The following is a 19,667-nucleotide window of genomic DNA, read 5'->3' on the forward strand; positions in this document are numbered from 1 at the left end:
TCCATGTTTTACTTCCATTTCCTTCTTTTTTTGACATAGACATTTAATTCGGAAATGATCTTGATTCACAGGGAGCACAGGCTAGTACAGAGAGGTCCTGTGCACCCTTCACCTTGTTTTCATCAATGCGAACATTTTATGGCACACAGTGTATCACCCAAATGGGGAAATCACATTGGTAGGATGTGTCCATTTAGTTCCTTCTCATTTTATCACAGTAGTAGGTTTGTTTCAACCACCACCACATTCAGAATGTGAAACTCTTCCATCCCCACGGAGGTCTCCCTTGTGATACCCCTTCATCGTCAAACCACTTGCTTTTATCACTGACAACCACTGACATGTTTTCCATCTCACAGTTGTGACATTCTGAGAACATTATGTAAATGTACCAATAAGCTATGTGACCTTAGGGCCTGCCTGGCTTTATTCAACTCAGTATATTCAACTGTTGCTTGAGATCCATTTATATGGTAGCCTACATCATATATTTTTTAACCTTTCACTATTGTAGGATATTTTGGTTGTTTCAACTGTTTGCCTAATATGAATCAAGGTTCTGTGAACATTCATATATAGGTTATTGTGTGGGCTTCAGTTTTCAGTTCTCTAGGATAACTGCCGGGGAGTGAGTGCCCTTTTCTTCCTTAAAATGTTTAATTTTCTTTCCCAAGATTCTGACAACAATCAGTATTTAAGAATTAGTCAATTTTTTTGATGGGCTTCAAAATTATATGAATAGTGACTGGATTTATAGGTATTTGCAACAGTGACTTCCATCAGTACTTCCCTGGCAAGACACACTGGGAAAATCTTTGTGACAATTGTGCTCTTGAAAGAGCTACCGAGATGGATCAGAGAATATGCCCCAGATGGGACACTATGGCATCAGCCAATACATGTCCCAAAGCCATGTTCTCTTGTCTCTGTCTGCCCTCGAATCTCTTAGTTACCAGAAATTCAACGAATTGTTTCTATAGAATCTAAGGGAGAAGGAAACAAAATTATGTTCCTAATAGAGTAACTATTTATCCTTAACCCAGGTTGAGGGGAGTTAACCATTGAAATTCATTGAATTCATGTAATTCATTTAATTCTTATTGTCATCAACATTGTGAGGATCCGCTCTGCTGATGGCAGACACAAAGACTTCTCCACCTACTCTCCCCACCTGATGGCTGTCTCCGTCCTTTATGGAACTCTTCATCTATGTAATCTGAGCTCTGGTTTCTCTGTGGATATCCACACAGTGATTTCTATGTTTTGTACAGCTGTGATTCTCATGTTGAATCTACTTATTAACAGCCTGAGAAACAGGGAGGTCAAAGATTGCTCCAGAAGGAGTTAGAAAGGAAGTTGTGCTTAGACTAGCAGATGATGTAATACAGAATTTAATTCCCAGTTGGCTGGGAATTGGGACATGGCATCTTTAGTTACAACTGTCTCATTTCCAATGTCTTCTTCTTTTCAAACCCAAGGACTTTAGAATTAGAGATTTAACCTGGGATCTATGGATTACAGGACCTCAAACCTTTCTTTAGTAAAGTTCCAAGTTTTTGTGACTAGAAATGAGAGACTGTTAAAATTTGAATAAATTGAAAAGTCATAAAACAGAGAACTAACAGTAGGTCAGTTTTGGTTTATAGGATGTTGAATTCTTTAGAGATCTCTGAGCTTCCTTTGGAAATTTTTGAAACAACTTATTTAAAGCATATATTTTCAGGTAGTAGGGAACCAGGTCCTTTTCTAAAAGTATCTTCATGTGTGGAGTAGACATTTGACAATGTGGTTCTATATTCACTGTTGCTTAAAGTAGCATTTTTAAAAAATTTGCCACTGCTAGTATGAGATTTATACATCTAAAGTGTAGAATGCATTGCAGTTCTTAGTAAAGTCGAAGTTACTCTAAGCTATTTTTTTTTAAATTTTTGACTTTTCATGACAGACAAGGAACTTAGAGAGTGTAAAAGGTTTTATGTTAGAATAGGTGGTAAGAAAAGACTCTTTACATAGGGTAGGAATTGAGAAAGATGACAAATTCCATTTCCATGGAATTCGGATTAGAAAAGGAGGAAATGGTCGTATATGGAATTTTAACAGGGCAAAGTTTATGACCCAGTTTATTCTGATTCTTGAATATTTTACTTCGTTGCATTATATGATAGGCATTTCCAGATGAAGAGTAATAGAAATAGAAGTTTTTGAAATGCTTTGGTAATTAGTGCTGTGAGCTACTCAGCATACTTACAAAGAATCTTCATTTCTGTTGCTTGCTACCGAAGGCCTCTGACATATTACCCGGTTTTTGTGTGCCTTCAAAAGTATTCAAAGTTTATTTTTTTTCTTTAGTAATTTCTTCAATATAATCTGATGTTAGAATTGATAATTTAGCATATCCCAGGAGAAAAGATTGATTTAATTAGAATATATTTCTATTTAAATGTTAATTGAGGATTCAACTCCTTTAAAAATTATTATATTTTGATGATCAGCTAATCCAATTTTATTTGTTGAATAATCCTTTTTAATAATTTCCATTAACTGAACTTTCACAATGTCCCAGGTAGTGTGCTGTGAGCTGTTCAAAATTCTTTTCTGTTGTTCGTAATAAGTCTATTTCCATTTAAATAAATAAAATGTGGAATGCGGTAGTTTTCTATGGTTGCTTTACAAATCATCACAAACATTATAGTTTAAAATGACACAAAGTAATGACTTCATGATTTCTTTCAGGGGTCTGGGCACCTCATCACTGCCTCTATATTTCAAGACTGAAATCCGTGTGGTGGTTGGCTTAGACACATTTCTGGGGGTGCTGGGCAAGAATCCATTTCAAATCTCAATTGAGTGGTTGACAAAATTCAGTCCTTGGGGTTGCAGGACTGAGGTGACTATCTGTCAACAGCTGTCAGCCAGTGGCCTCTGTTGACCAATTAGGGTTGCTCATGATGCTTCTCGTGAGACTCCATCTTCAGGCCAGCAGCACATGACAGCTTCTTCTCCCACTTTGAGACTCTCTGACTTTGCTCCTGTCAGCTGGAGAAAGCTCTGGAACCACTCCAGGATAATCTATCTTTTTAAAGTTCGCTGGGCCATATAACATAACAAAGTGATATGAATAACATCACGTTGACAGATTCCAGGTCACCTATGCAGGGCCACTATGGAAATTCTACCAGCCACACTGATATTCAGTTATCCTCAATAAATATTTTAAAAACAAATAATTGCCCAGTAAGGAGAATAATTGACCTTTAAACCTGCCCTTACTGATTCCTGAAATTAACTTTGTGCATATGTTTCTATAGGTTTGATACTTTTATATGTTTGTTTCTATGCCAATATCATTATTTTCAAAAGTATTCATTAGAATATTCTATTCTTTAATAGTAATGGTATAATCATACATTTGCTGAGGATCATATACATTAACTACATGTTGTATTAACAAGTCCATTGGGTCTTTAGCTCCCATTTAGAGTGAATTATTAGATGTACTTCTGCTTTATAGCTGAAAACTTGGGGCTTCATTAAACTTGAGTCACTTCCTTCAGGTCACACATCTACAAAATGGAGGAGTTGATATTTGATGTCACTCAGAGTCCTCCAGAGACAAGGTCTCATCAGTAACCAGTGGAAGGTCATTTGGTGGGAATAAAACTTACCCATTTTTCTGTGCCCAGGGTCTAAATATCTTTAGATTCTCATATGTTTATTCTTCCAAACTAAAATTACAAGTAAATTATTTAGAAAGTCAGAATTGAACATAATATTTGAATAAGATTTTGCATTTCTGTGATCAAAGATACCTGATAAGACAACCTATAGGAGAAAAAGTGTATGTTGGCTCATGATTTCAGGGCTTTAGTCCATGGTCAGCCAAGTCCATTGCTCTGGGCCCAAGGTGAGGCAGAACATCATGGTGGAAGGGCCTGGTGGAGGTGTCCTGCTCACCCCATGGCAGCCAGGAAGCAGAGAGGAAGGGAAGGGAGAGGGGCTTCAAGGAAGATGTACTCTTCCAGGGCATGCCCCTAGTGACCCACCTCCTCCACTCATGCCCACCTGCCTACAGTTTATCACCTAGTCTTTTCAAACTGGGATGGACAGATCAGGTTATAGCTCTCACAATCCAATTATTCCACCTCCAAATATTCCTGCATCATCACAAGAAGCTCCAAGCCTTGGCAGGACACCTCAGGTTTTAGTCAGCTCTTCTTCATGAATGTGATCAGAAGACCTGAAAAGAAGAACTTAGAAGAGGAATAGTCCAAAAGCAGTCAGTTCCATTGCTCTGGGCCTGGAGGTGAAGCAGAACATCTTGGAAGCTGGGAAAGAGAGAGAGTGAGAGCGAACACATGAGCACGCATGTCACTTCCACCAGCTATGCCACACTTGCCTACAGTTACCACCCAGTCAGTTGTTCAAAGTAGGATGAACCAATTAGGCTACAGCTCTCATAATCTGATATTGTACCTCTGAATAGTTCTGCATTAATACAGAAACATTTTGGGGAGCACTTTATATCAAAACCTAATATCCAAACCATAAAAATTATATAAAACTTGGGGCTGGGGATGCGGCTCAAGTGGTAGCACTCTCGCCTGGCATGTGCAGGGCACTGGGTTCGATCCTCAGCACCACATAAAAATAAAATAAAGATGTTGTGCCCACTGAAAACTAAAAAATAAATATTAAAAATTCTCTCTCTCTCTCTTTAAAAAAATTATATAAAACTCCTCAACTAAAAAGAGTTTAGTGTAAAGCTATCAAAGATAATTATCTGAGGCAAAAGAAGAACACATGAAAAAGATAGTGTTTGCAAATGTGTTCTGAACATCACTTTCTCTTTATTTAAATGTATTTTAATTTGAAAAATGCAGAAACATTTTTCATGAACTGCATTGACTATAGGGTAATTTGTGTAATTATCATATTCATTTGCTCAACAACTTGGAACACAGAAGTGTATACATAGTAGGACTTCTGACACTGCCTGTTGAAACCATTAAAATATGATGTTTGCACAGTGGAAGTATTGTTTAGCAAAGAAAATAAAGCCCAAATAGAGAATGATAATACATGGTGGTATCTAAGGGAGAGAAGAACAGGTGCTGTTGAGTTTCAAAGGTATTGGATGTTCTGATTGCATGGGATCAGGAAAGGCAATCTGGATAGGATCATAATCAACATGTCCGTCATGGTAGTCATGGAATTTTGACTTCCACTACCTTCATAAATGAGAAGGGAATGTCAGACTAGGAAGAAGGGTTTGTTTTCTGTGTGGGGTGGCACATTGCCAGGCCAGGCTGAAACATATAATGTCCCTATAGTGGGAGTAGAAGTGTAAAGTCATATTCCTTAGGATTAAAAAAGCAATATTGAATGAGTCCAGGCCTGGATCTTCCTAAGACAGTGAGATGACTCTGAAGTTCATATGAAAATACAAAAGACTAAAATAGCCAAGCTAATCTTATATAATATCATAGAGGGATGTCTTCCTTTTCTGAATATAGATTTATAAATATATAGTGGTTAAGACAAATCGAGTATAGAAAAAAGGGCCCAATGGGACAGTGTAGAGAGTATAGATGCATTAGCTAATGTATGCTAATAGCTTTATTATTAAAGAATCAATAAATGCCATGCATGAATTCTTTATTTCTGTCAAGGATAGTAAGAAAACAGGATTACAAAGCAGAGTGTTCAATATGTCTAAATGAAAATAATTGTATTTGTACCCTATCTGACAAGAAATATTATTTCCAGTTGAAATTGACATTGATATACGAAAGGAAGAACATGAAGCATATAGAGTTTAATATTAGAGAATATATTTGCTATATGTGTTAAGACCTTCTCATAGAAAGACAGGTTTAAAAAGAGTACAGAATTCACTGAACTTGAAGGTTAATATTGATTAACTGCACTGTGTTAAACCTAATTTTGATACATCAAAAGTTACCATTAATATCATAAACATGGAACCCCAGAGTGGAAAAACATATTTACAGTGCATGTAGGTTGCATATCTAGGATATGTAAATTATACTATAATTAAAAATATAATGACAGACAATCCAGTGGAAAAGTACACCAAACTAACCATTTGAATATTGCAAAGTTGTTCAACTTCACTAGAAATCAGAGAAATGACAATTAAACATGCAGTAAGATACCATCACATATTCATCAGAATGACCAAAATTATAATTATTGCCTTTAGGATACTAGGTTTTAGTATGTGTTGCTACCCTTTGAAAAACCTGTATTATCATTCCATTTTAACATGCACATCTCCCATTGCCCAAAACTGCCTTACAATGCTCCTCAGCTGAACTTTAGACAATTTTCATACTGACTATGTCCCTGGACCACCATTTTCATTAGGACATTTACTAAAAAATTAAAATCATAAATACATATGTCTAAAAAATAAATCTCCTATTCTCTTGACAGTTTTATGACCCAGATATCTTTCTTAAGGACCTGAGAGCTATCTCTTGAAGAACATAATCAAGAGGGTTCAGGCCCCTAAATCCTGGTGTCTGTAATGTAAGAATGTAAAAATGTAAATCTAACTTCAATTTTTGGAAAGTAGCAAGAAGATGGCCTAATTGCATGGACCACCCTCCCACCCCTTTAATTTTCTTCAGTACTTTTTAGTAGCTCTCTCCAGAAGCTAAAAAGTCTAGCTTTGTTCCAGAAGTGAGTTTACTAATACTCCACTGTTCTAAGGTTCTCTAGAGAAACAGAACCAAAATTATATATATATAGAATTTAATCTGGGTTCTTTGGTGATTTTGGTTATAGATTTAACAATCTGAATTTTGGTTTAATTTGGGGACTGGCATAGACACAGAGATATATGATGGAAGATTTATGGGCTCATAGAAGGTGATATATCTATATAGATAGATAGATAGATAGATATAGATATATAGTTATATAGATATATATATCTCAAACAGAAGATTGTATATAATAATATAAAATAATATATAAAATCTCCTGTTTGATTTATTTGATTGGCTTACATAACCAGAGCTGCATAGTCCAATAATAGCTGTCTGCAGGCAGGAGACCTTGTGGAACCAGTAACTTCTCAGTCTAAGAAGCTGAAGCTTCAGAACCAGAGGAATCAATGATACATCCCCAGTACAGGATTGAAGGCCTGCAAACATCCTGGAGAGTCACTGGGCAGAGTCTGCTTTGGAAGAGTGAAGGAGCTGGAGTGTGATATTCTCAGTTGATCACAGCAACAATCAAGAACCTGTTCGAGAAGAATCAAGATCATGTCAGGTGCTGTTTCCTTGTTCTTGCAGCTTTTGTTCCATCCAACCCTCTAACCTATTGGAGAGTTCTGCCCACACTTAGAGTGAAACTCTGCTTCCATCTACTGTTCCACACACCAGTCATTCTTAGAAACACCCTCATTGAGACACCCAGCATCTTCTTAATCTCAGGAGTCTCTTAATCCAATCAAGTTGAAAAATCAGATTAACCATTACATCCACCATTGTAATTGTTTCAAGAAAGACAATTTCCTTTGCTTATTTAACTCTGTCTGGTGCAATTTATATTTGACAGTTTAACCAAATGAGGTGATTCCCAGGCATAGTCCCAAAATAAATTCCCAGGCATATTCCCCAAATAAATACATTTACCAAAGATGTATATAAGGATGCTTATTGAGAAAAATTCACAATGGTGAAAATCTGTAAAAAAATTCAAATGCCTAATAACAAAATAATAGGTAAAACTTCTGTGGAATATTCATATAATGAAATACTATCAGCGATAAAAATTTATAGGCTACAGGTTTATTTAACAACAGACGAATTTCACACACAAAATACATTCATTGGATGCTGATGGTGGTGATGCTCTATTTTCTTATGTGTCTGGAGGCTACATACGTGTGTTGACTATCTAATAATTTACTGAGCAGTATCCCTAAGATTTGTGCAACTCTCCGTAAAGACTGCTGTTATTGTCAACAAAAGCTTAAAAAGTAGCATCATACTGGCATGTAAGAAACTTAGAAGTCACCCATCCATCTTAACAAAGACTTAAAAAGCTCCATAAATTTAAAAATCAACAATTCATCTCAGACCTGTAGAGGTGAGGTCACAGTATAGAGTACTCCTCTGTTGCACATTCTGTATTTGGGCTGCAAGATTTTCCATAAATGGTATGTGTATGCACAACCCTGTGTCCATCTTCCTGGAACTCTCAGAGGACCCAAGGTCAGGCAAGGAACGAAAACAGACAGCAAAGCCTGGAATAGCCAAAAGGAAACTTAGGTCTTCTTTGAAAACATAGGAGAAATGGGAGTAGGGCTCCACCAGGGCCTGCGAAACCCCACGGTCTGTGTGTTGAGATAAGATCAGAATCTCTTGGGTCACTCATGATCTCGGTGTAAATATATTACAGAAGCCACAGGAGGACAAAAGCAAGGACCAAGTGTCATTGAAGTCAAGGAAAATGTAGAACAGTTCTGAAAACAGAATCTGGCACTCAGAATTCAGTATTGGCTCAACTCCTTCTTTTTCCTTCACAAATCAAAATCCAGGCCTGAGTTTCCTAAAAGTGCATCTCAAGGAAATAGCAGTAATGCCTTTCTAATCTCAGAAGAGTTTCTCATTATCAAACTTCTAAAAGAAGTTATATTGATCTCCTGACTCTTCTTCCTGTAGCAACATTTTTAGAATCATTTATTTATTTAAAGCCTTTGTAGAAATATTTCCTGTAGACTTAGTTTTAAGTCTTTCTCTGGAGAGAAAGGCTTTCACATTCTATGCTTGTTTTTATGAAGTGGGTGGGCACAATAAAATTCATTGTTATATATTATCATTTCTCCAAAGAAAAAGAGAACGAGGTAATGAGACAGAAAGTTAATGAGGCTAGGATCTCGTCCATAGTACTCTGATAGGGTGCTCAAAATCAGAGTAGAAACAGAGAGAGCATAGTTCAGAAAACCAATCTTGGCTCTGAGAATCCCTTCCTTAGGTGTATTGTAGCAGAAATATGAATGAAACGAGGAAGTAAATTTTGTAACTCCATGGAGAGAAAAATATTTTAAGCAGAAGAAAGAAGACCAAAGATTCTGAGGTAGGATCCTGCTTTGCTAGAAAAAATGAACTGGGTAAGGAGAGGTAGGAGATTCCAGGTCTCTATTCATCTTCTCCTTGTTCTTATGCTGTTTCAATAAGGAGATTTCTGGAAGCATTTAGAAGAAAGTGTCATATATGATAAACACCATGAGTGGCAATAGTAATGTCCTATGGCAATTTTATCTGAATGCATATCATCTGTTTTCTGAAACAACTTGGAAGACTCCAAATTATTTACAAACAAAAAACCCACAAATTCTTGCTGGGTGTTGTGGCACATGCTTATAATCCCAGCAGCTTGGGAGGCTGAAACAAGAGGATTGCAGGGTCAAAGCCAGCCTCAGGAACTTAGTGAGGCCCTGAGCAACTCAGTGAGACCCAGTCTCTAAATAAAATACAAAACAGGGCTAGGGATGTGGCTCAATGGGTAAGTACCCCTGAGTTCAATCCCTGGTGCAATGGGAAAAAAAGTTCAAATTATTTAACCTAGTGACAATCAAATTTAGCCTCAACTCTGTTTTCAAAGTAAAAATTTGAATTTTTTAGACAGCCAAAGTGGACAACCCTTTATCTGTCAAAGATGTCTAAATTTCTAGATGCCTGTTGCTTCATGAAAACCCCAGTTCATTTTAACTTAAGTTCCTTATATTTTAGCCTTCCTTTGAGATTCATCACCTCCAGGGGACTATTTTCAAACCCTCTGTATACTTTCTAAGGAGTTTTTTGAAAGCGTATTCACCTAATCACTCCTGTACCTACCATGGAGTGCCATGAAACTCCTCTTCTCAGGCAATTTCTCCAAAGCAAGTTTCTCTTCTAGAATTCTCAGATCTGCATGGTGCTAAGGGATCATCATTATGCAGCTGTTGAAGGCTTAAAACTAGAATTTCTAAGGTAGAGGTAGCCTACAAGGGAGATGGTCCTATCATGTATTGTTGCAGTATATTTAAAACTCTCAAAAATATTTTCTTAAAAAATAACATCAAGGGGCTGGCATTGTGGTTTATTGTAGAACACTCACCTAGCATATGGAGCACTGTGTTCAATCCTCAGCACCACATAAAAATAAATAAATAAAATAAAGGTATTGTGTCCAACTACAACTAAAAAATATTTTAAAAATAATTTAAAAAAGTAACGTCAATATCTTCCCTATGAGACCCAATCTCTTGAGCTTCTATTTCCTTGGGGAGTTGGCTGCCTTTAGTCAGAGGTCTTTGGAAAATCTCTCCTGTGTGCTTTGCAGCACTAGTTAATGAACTGTTCTTAAAGGTGCTACTGTAAGGCTTAGTTTTGAAGATATTGTTTTCCTATACTATCTTCCTGTACATCTGAAGAAGTACAGAAAACGGACAAGTCTGCATTTCAGGGTAATTCATTTTCAGAGCTGAAATAATGTTCATTTTGTAATTCAGCTTGACAAAAGCGGGGTTTGCTTCCTCAAAGAGGCAGATGAACTTGGTTCCTAAGTTGCATCCGAGAACTCAGGTATGCAAAAATATATTAAGAAAAATGGAAAACATCATTACTAAGCTCATCAGGAGAACAATTCGGAATTTAGTCTGCCTTCTTTGGTGTTTTGGGCTATGGATTTAACAATCTGCATTTTGATTGAATTTGGGGTCTGGCATAGACATAGAGATTTATGATGGAAGATTTGGGGGCTCATAGAAGGTGAGACTGAAGAGGACTTGGCATCTCCAGGTCCTATTCTTCACTATGCACAGCTTACATAAGGGAATCAGGAAAGCACCCTCTGAACATGCTTCGTTCATTCTGCTTCTGCTCATGAACTAAGTCACGTGATCATGTGACCTTATGGTTTTTGTCTATTGAAATCTTTGACTTACCTAAAGTTGGGGAAAAAATAGCTTAATAGTCCCCCCGCCCAATTTCGTACCAATTTTGTATATAGTTCATTACCTGTTTTTTTACAGAAAAATATTAGTTGTATGTAAAAATGTGTAGAGGAAGAATACAAGTTCAGTGTATTAGACAATGGGGAATGACAAAGAGGGGGAGGGATAGAAATCGGAGAAACAGGGGAATGAATTGGATATAACTTTCCCGTGTACCTATATGAATACACCACAGTGAATCTCACCATCATGTACTTCCACAAGACTGGGATCCTAATTAGAATATTGATAAATTTCATGCTTGTGTAAATATATCAAAATAGATTCTACTGTGATATATAACTAAAAAGAACAAATGAAAACACCCCAAGCTGTGTATATTCTAATATCACCTCTGTATACTTTTCCCATGGATTAAGTTCATTGTGTCACTTAAAATATTTTCTTTCCATTCTCTTTTAAAATAAATACTAAAAATATGGAGGACTTGATATTATTTTCTATATATAGAATACATGAGAACATGACATGTTGAAACATTTTACTCCTCAGATGTAGCTTTTCTGATTAATCTTAAATTATATCTCCCCAGGATTTTTCTTATCCAACCTCCGTTGCTTCTGATACTACAAGAAATCAGTAATTTTTCTTTTCATTACTGTTCATTTAGCCAGCAGGATACAGTAGCACACAGGAACAGTCCCTGCTATTTGAGAGGCCAGCCAGGACAATTTAATGAGAACTTGTCTCAGAATAAGAAAATGAAAAGGGTTTGATATGTAAATCAGTGGACTGAGTTCACTCCCCAGTACAGTAAAAATATCTATCTATATCTGTATCTGTATCTGTGTTTATATTTATACCTATAATTATACCTATATCTGTATATCCAACTATCTATATATTTAGATGACACAATCTTTTAAAATTTTTTTACCTGGGGGGTGGGGGATTTGTTACATTATTTTCAATAGAGTCCCATATCAAATCTCATGAATATCTTCTGTGGTTTCATATCTTAGAGAGCAAAAATATAGAGCAAAAATGCCTATATATACTTAATCTGGAATTAGTGTAGATACCAGCTTAATTCATAGATTTTGTGACTTTTCACTGAAAATTTCAAGGCCCCACATATATGCCACCTTTCCTCAACTTTCCTGTCTTCACAGTGTCTTCCCTTACCCCTCTTCTCCCTGATCTTTCATTCCTTTTTCTTTGTTTTAAATTTTTAGTTTGAAGTCATTTGAATATTCACAAGATGCACAAAGATAGCACCCAGAGATCGTCAGTATCTATGTCCATTTTCACCAATGACGACATCTCTAGCAATTGTAGTGCACATTTAAAACCTGGAAAATAATGCCCATCTGATATGTGTGTGTATAGGTCCACACTATTTTTATCACATGCACAGGTTTATTTAAACATAACCACAGTCAGGACATGCTATGTCACCACCACAAATACCTCCTTTGAGATTCACTTAAGGTGTTGCTACACCTTAGTCGTCACTGAGCAATATCCAGTGTAACCATTCAACAGTTACAGGATGGTAGGGTTATTTCAAGTTTTTTGATAATATAAGTGAAAGCAGCTGTAAAAAGTTCTGTACAGTTATTATGTGCATATAAGTCTTTATTTCTCTCAGATAAATGCCCAGGTATGCCCTTCTTTCTTCAAATATTTATTTGTCTCTCCCAAGTACCTGGCAGCAATGATTGGGTCACAACACCCCTCAGTAGTTAAGGACCTATTGATCCCTTCTTTGATGGATTTCAATATTCAGTGGAGAGTAACTGAATTAAGTGATTTCTGTGTTTTACACTGAATTAATGAGTATTGTGACATGAGGGGATGAGGTATATTACAATGTGTGTCCCAAAAGAGAGACTGTGAGCTGTTTGATCCTGTCCCAAAGCTCTGTTCCCTGTTTCAGCCTTCTCTCCTGTCCTTGAGACATCTATAGTTATCTTCTGTACAATTTGGAAGTTTCTATAGAATCTAAAAGAGCCGAAAGGAGGTTACATTATTCATACCTATATATAGTTAATCTGGAGTGAGTGTAGATGCCAGCTTGGATTCATAGATTTTGTGGAATGTCCTTTTCTCTGAAATGGGTGTTTTGAGATAATTAACATGGAAAAGTGAGAGGACCTCCCTTAGAGAGCCTCCACACTTCACTTCTAGCTGCTAAATTCCAACTCTGGACAAATATTATCTCTTTTTAAAAAATAACTTTTTTATTCTATTTATTTATTTTTAAGTGTTGCTGATAATTGAACCCAGTACCTCACACATGCTAGGCAAGTGCTCTACCACTGAACTACACCCCAGCCCCCCAAATCATCTTTTGACTATAGAGGACACTGAAGTACCCAGGGAGGTTCAGTAAATAACTCAGACACAGAGATGGTTAGCAGAGACTTAGCAGGTCCTCCGGGGTAGAACTCAGATGGTTGCCTGTCAGCCTATTCTGTGTAAATTTAAAAACAAAAAACAAGTAAAATTCAGGTGCAAAGCTAAAAAGCCTTTAATTAGAATGGATTGTATAAAAATGTCTTATTTTTTTTTCTCAGCAGATTAAATAAAAAATGGATTCTGGGAATCAAACTTTGGTGACTGAATTTTTTTTTTCATGGGCTTAACCGATTCACTTGAGTACCAGGTGCTCCTCTTCCTGACCTTCCTCCTAGTGTATCTTGGTACTCTCCTTGGAAACCTGGGCATGATCACCCTCATTTGGATGGATTCTCGACTCCAATCCCCCATGTACTTTTTTCTCAGCCATTTGTCCTTTGTGGATGCCTGCTCCTCTTCCATCACTGGTCCCAAGATGTTGACTGACATCTTTGTGGAGAAAAAAGTGATCTCTTTCTTGGGTTGTGCTGCCCAGTTTGGGTTATTCATTCAGTTCATAGTGACAGAATGTTTCCTTCTGGCTGCCATGGCATATGACCGGTACATAGCCATCTGTAAGCCCTTGCTGTATACACTCATCATGTCCCAGGGTGTCTGTGTGCAGCTGGTGGCAGGGCCTTATGCCATGGGATTTGTAAGTGCCATGACCCACACAACCTTGGCCTTTTGCCTACCGTACTGTGGTCCAAATATCATCAACCACTTCTACTGTGACCTTCTTCCTGTCATCTCTTTGGCATGTGCGGATACCCAGGTCAATAGGATGTTGCTCTTTGCCTTGGCTGGAGCCCTTGGAATCCTCAGTGGTGTGATCATCTTGGTGTCCTACATTCACATGGGGGTCGCCATCGTGAGGATCCGCTCTGCTGCTGGCAGGCGCAAAGCCTTCTCTACCTGCTCTTCCCACCTGACAGCTGTCTCCATCCTTTATGGGACTCTTTTCTTCATCTATGTTCGTCCAGGCTCTAGTTTCTCTCTGGATATCAATAAAGTGATTTCCGTGTTTTACACTGCAGTGATTCCCATGCTGAACCCACTAATCTACAGCCTGAGAAACAAGGAGGTCAAAGATTCATTCAGAAGAGTGTTGGAGAGGAGGAAGCTCCTTATTGGCAGATAGAGTGGGGTTCCGATTGTACCACAGGGAAGATGTGACATGGGATGGAGCCCAAACCCCTGGACTGGGTGACAGGAGTCCAAATTTTAAGATGACATTCCCTCTTTATTGTTGTCTTATTGCTAGGTCTTATAAAATCTTTGGTCAAATTTTATTATTTCAGTGTTTTCATCAGCAAGAATGAGATTTTGAAATTCAGACTGAGATGGGGGAGATTGTATAATCATCAAATTCAGAAAATAATACCTACATTTATGACTAGGAAATCAATATTCTTTATTAAAACCTGAATAAATGTAAAAAAAATCATAACCTATGAGATTAATAGTACTTCAGTGCTGGTACTCAGAACCAAGTCCTGTGAGCTGGGTCTTTTGTGTGTGTGTTTTAATTTTTTTTCAAATTTTTAAAAATTTTATTTTTCTTGAGTCCTTTAAAATATAAATGGTTACATATGGTATTGTTCTGCTATAATGGAACCCTGACACTTTGTAAAACTATCTGTATGTTTGGAGTAAATGTTTTTTGAAGACCTTTTACTTCATATGCACTGTGGTGATAGTAACACCTTGTCAGGATTCTGCCACCCAAGTTCATGATTTATGTACATAAAATACAGCCTGAAGTGCATTTTTTAAAAAAATCATGAAGTAGGTATTACTATCGTTATTGGTTTTTGTGTTTCTGGTAGGGCATTAATTAACATTTTAGAGATGACAAATCTGATAGCCATGAAGGGTCAATTTATTTCCTATGACCTTAATAATTGATTCCATGTTTTTTCCCTCCCAATATAATATTTTTTTCAACCCTATTTCTGTGTTCCTTTACTGGAATATAGCAACTGGTGCCAGAAATGAGGGGAATGTGTGATTGACACAGATGGATGACTCATCAAGAGCCCCACTTTGCCTTTCCTTTGAAGACCTTCATTGAGAGAAATTTAATTTTACTCTATAGAACTTGAAGTTTGCAAGAAGCCTTAATAACCTAGAATTTCTTTCTTTCTTTTTTTTTTTACTTTGTTTATTGATCATGCTTTCTGCACCCAATGCTGGCTGTCTTTATCAATGATTTGGGGAAATATTTGGGATAGATGATATTCATGTAAGGTGGAATGAGATTCAATGAACTCTGCAATTGTGAATTAGTGTAATATTATTTTGTGTTTCCACTATGTGCCAGTCATTATTATGCCTATTGAGTGGGAATAGAAGTATTCATATAATTTAGAGATTAGAAGAGTTGGAAAAACAAGCGATTAAAAAACAACAAAATAAATTTGATTATAAAGATTTCTGTGTCAAAATATCAAAGAATCAAGATAGAATGTAAGATTTTATACTTTAGCAAGAGTAGTGACAGAAATGTCTTTAAAAAGGGTAGGGATTGAGAATGATGAAGACCATCTGTTTTTCTGGGTGGCTTTCCATGAAGTCTGCTATCATTGTTTGGATAAGAGAAAGACGAAAGGACCCTACACAAAATGGTGACAGAGAAGTTGTGTTTCCCAGAAGAGGGATTGAAATTTGCTAAATCACTGCTTCTAATTTTCAGGATATTTTCCTTTCTGCTGTATATTATGGGTGTTTTTGGAATGGAGAGGGTTGAAATGGTGTGTTGGGAGATGTGATTTACTGTGAACTATATGAGTACTAAAAAACATTATCATGTTTGTGGCTTGTTAAAAATCTTGTTACCATTTCAACAGGTGATTCTTGGTTGCCTAAGATAAAAAGTTATTCCATTGCACTTTTTCTATTTTCTCTCTATACCTGGAAAGGAACCCAGGGATACTTAACCACCAAGCCACATCTCCAGCCCTATTTATTTTTAATTTTGATACAGGGTCTCTCTAAGTTGCTTAGGGCCTTGCTAAGTTGCTAAGGTGGGCCTCAAACTTGCAATCCTCCTGTTTATCTTGGCACACAGTCTTAGGCTGTTGAATTTCAAAGGGAGTGATTGCTCTGATTGCTTGGGATCCGGAAAAGCTTGTTGGATAAGGTTATAATTAGCACATCTTTTATAGAACATATGGAATTTTTATCTCCAGTATTTCTGTATGTAAAAATGGACTGTAAGAATAGGTTAAGGAAAATGGGCCATAGGTGGTCACATGGGGATGACACATTGACAGACCATGACGAAACATCAACACCCATATCATGGAAGCAGAAGCAGTCAAGTCATATTCTACAGGATTGAAGAAAGAATAATGAATGAGTCCAGGCCTACAGTTTCCTAAGACACTGAGATGATTGAAAAGTTTATATGGAAATATAAATGACCAAAATATCCAGATTGGTCTTGAGGAATAAAATCAAGGTGGATACAGACTTATGAATATGTAGTAGTCAAGAAAGGATCAAGAATAGACTAAGGACCCTGTTAGCATTGCAGAGAGTACAGATGCATTATCTTTATAATTAGAGTACACACAGATGCTGTGCATAAACACTTTATTTATGGCAAGGTAACAAGGAATGAAGAGATTTTTAAAACATGGTATTAGACTCATTGGATGTTTGCATGAAATGAATGGAGTTAACCCCTGTCTTTCAGCACAAACCAAGAACACACTAGGTGGGGTGGAGTGGAGGTCAAGATGTGAACAGCAAGGACCTGAACAATGTAGAAGTCACTATCAGAGAGTGTATTTAGGATCTGTGGTGGTGCCTAGAGGTAGGGAAATGTATTTTTTAAACAGAATACAAAAACACTAAACTTGAAGGAAAATATTGATATGATATCCTGAACCATGTTAAATATAATTTTGATACATCGAAAGTCACCATTCAGATCATGAATACATAAGCCACATAGTGGGAAATATATCTAAATACATATAGCTAGCTTATTTAGGATATATGAATTATACTGTGATTTAACAAAAGACAGGCATCCTATTGAAAAAGTACACCAGGTTAGGCCCTCTAATATTACAAAGTTGTTAACTTCACTAGAAATCAGGGAAATTACAACTAAACAGGCAATGAGATACTATTATATCCTCATTGAGTAGCTATAATTATTATTATTGGCTCTCATACACACTTAGGGGTTTGACACTATTCACTTAGAAAACTTGGATTATCATGCCATTTTAATTGAGATGTATCTTATCAACCAAGATCACCTTACGGTGACTCTCAGCTTGACTAAACTTTAGGCAAGCTACTTCTTCTTCTTCTTCTTTTTTAAAAAGATATATATATATATATATATATATATATATATATATATATATATATAGAGAGAGAGAGAGAGAGAGAGAGAGAGAGAGAATTTTTTTAATATTTATTTTTTTTTAGTTTTCGGCGGACACAACAACTTTGTTTGTATGTGGTGCTGAGGATCAAACCTGGGCCGCAGGCTTGCCACATCCCCAGCCCGGCAAGCTACTTCTTGACTAGAGATCTTTGACCTCCCTTTCCTTGGAATATTTACTTTAGAAAACTAGAAATTGTCCATTCTTTCTTGGTCTCTTTGAGGCTTGAATCTTTTCCTGTCCTCCTCTCAGTTATACAGTGCAGAAGTATCTTTCTCAAGGACTTTGGAGTTGTCTCTTGAATATGTAATCAATCATTAAGGAAGTGTGCCCTGTCCTCCAGTGTCTGTGAGAAAATAGGAGCCTAATTTTGGGTTTTGGCAATTAGTAAATGGATGGTCTAATCAAGTTGACCTACCTCCTTCTTAATACGCCAGTGTACTCATTAGCTGTCTCCAGTGTTTAAAAACTCTTCTACATTTTATTCCAGAAAAGCTGCGTTCAATGTCATTTTTCTATTGCAGTGGTTTTGAATAAAATATTTCCTGTTTTTTTTAAACTCTCTCTTGTATAATTTCATCCTGACACTTCAATTGCAATTTGATCCCTGGTATATTTCCAAGAATATAGAAGTAAAATAATAAATCATTTGTGCAATATTTGTATCATGGAATACTAGAAGTACTATAAAATATATGAACAACAGAGAATGGATGGTGGTGAGTGTCCATTCTGATGTGAGTGATGGTTATATGGGTATTTTTATTTGATAATAATTCACTGAGCACTGAACTTAAGAATTATGGTCTTTCAAGTGTTGTTTGTTGGTCAAGTTTTAAAATGCAGCATCAATGTTGTATTTCTTGGCTCAACCTCCCTTGTTAGGATGGGCTCAGAAAATATCTGTTCCTACATGACAAAACTTATTTACATGTTCCAAAGCAGTGTTTTCCCTGTCTGCCCTAGAAAATGTGAGGAACTATCACATTGGTACTGGGAAGTAAATCAAGTATGAGTGGCTAAACTCAAGCAGTCTTTCAAAAAATAAATGACATTTTACCCAACTCTTAAAAAGGCGAAAGATATTTTGTCAATCATGGGTGTGTCTGAAGATTCAGGATCAGAATCAATCAGAAAACTCAGATTTAGTCGTCTGCTCTCCAGACGCTTACTTTGAGACATGAGAATACGTTTTACAGTGATGAGCAGGGGGAACATTGTACACATTATTGTTTTATGTAAGGCTTCCTCCCCAAGTAAGATAATGCTACTTGGAAACAGATCTAGCATCAGCATTGCCCTGTGGGGCTCTTATTTCCTCTTACCTATCATATCCTTCCTACTCAAAGTATAGGGTTGGCATCCTCTGGGAACTTATTAGCCCATACAGACTTACTCTTCACCAATTTAATCAGAACTTATATTTTAACAAGATACCAGACAATATGTAGATATGTTCAAGTCTAAGAAGAAATCTTGCACATAGCCCCAAGTTCATAGGTTCATGTTATGAAGATTTAGTGTGAAAGATAAGATTTTATCTAACCTGTATAAAATTCTACTAAATGAATACTTTATGGGTTTATCTATTGTAGATCCTCATTCAAGAATGAAGAAAGGAAAAAAAAAACTATATAAACTTGTGAGATAATACTTTACAATCAATGGCGAAGAAGTATACTAGATTTGGAAGTAAAACAAATGATAAGTTATTAAAGAATATGGAGGTCGGACACAATGGCACATGCCTATAATTTCAGTGACTAGTTTGAGGCCAGCCTCAGCAACTGAGTCCCTAAGCAACTTAGTGAGATTCTGTCTCAAAATAAATAAATGAATGAATAAAAAGGACTGGTTATGTGGCTAAGTGGTTAAACACCCGGGGATCA

General features: G+C 36.6%; 1 protein-coding gene across 1 annotated transcript; it reads left to right on the forward strand.

The window, feature by feature from the left end:
• Positions 1–13,566: 13,566 nt before the first annotated feature.
• On the forward strand, positions 13,567–14,513 carry LOC113195164 (olfactory receptor 5G25-like). Its single transcript, XM_026406587.2, is given in 2 exon segments — positions 13,567–13,599; positions 13,602–14,513. Coding segments are annotated over 2 exon segments (945 nt in total).
• Positions 14,514–19,667: the final 5,154 nt, after the last annotated feature.

Source organism: Urocitellus parryii, chromosome 4, assembly GCF_045843805.1.
Source record: "Urocitellus parryii isolate mUroPar1 chromosome 4, mUroPar1.hap1, whole genome shotgun sequence".
Taxonomy (NCBI): domain Eukaryota; kingdom Metazoa; phylum Chordata; class Mammalia; order Rodentia; family Sciuridae; genus Urocitellus; species Urocitellus parryii.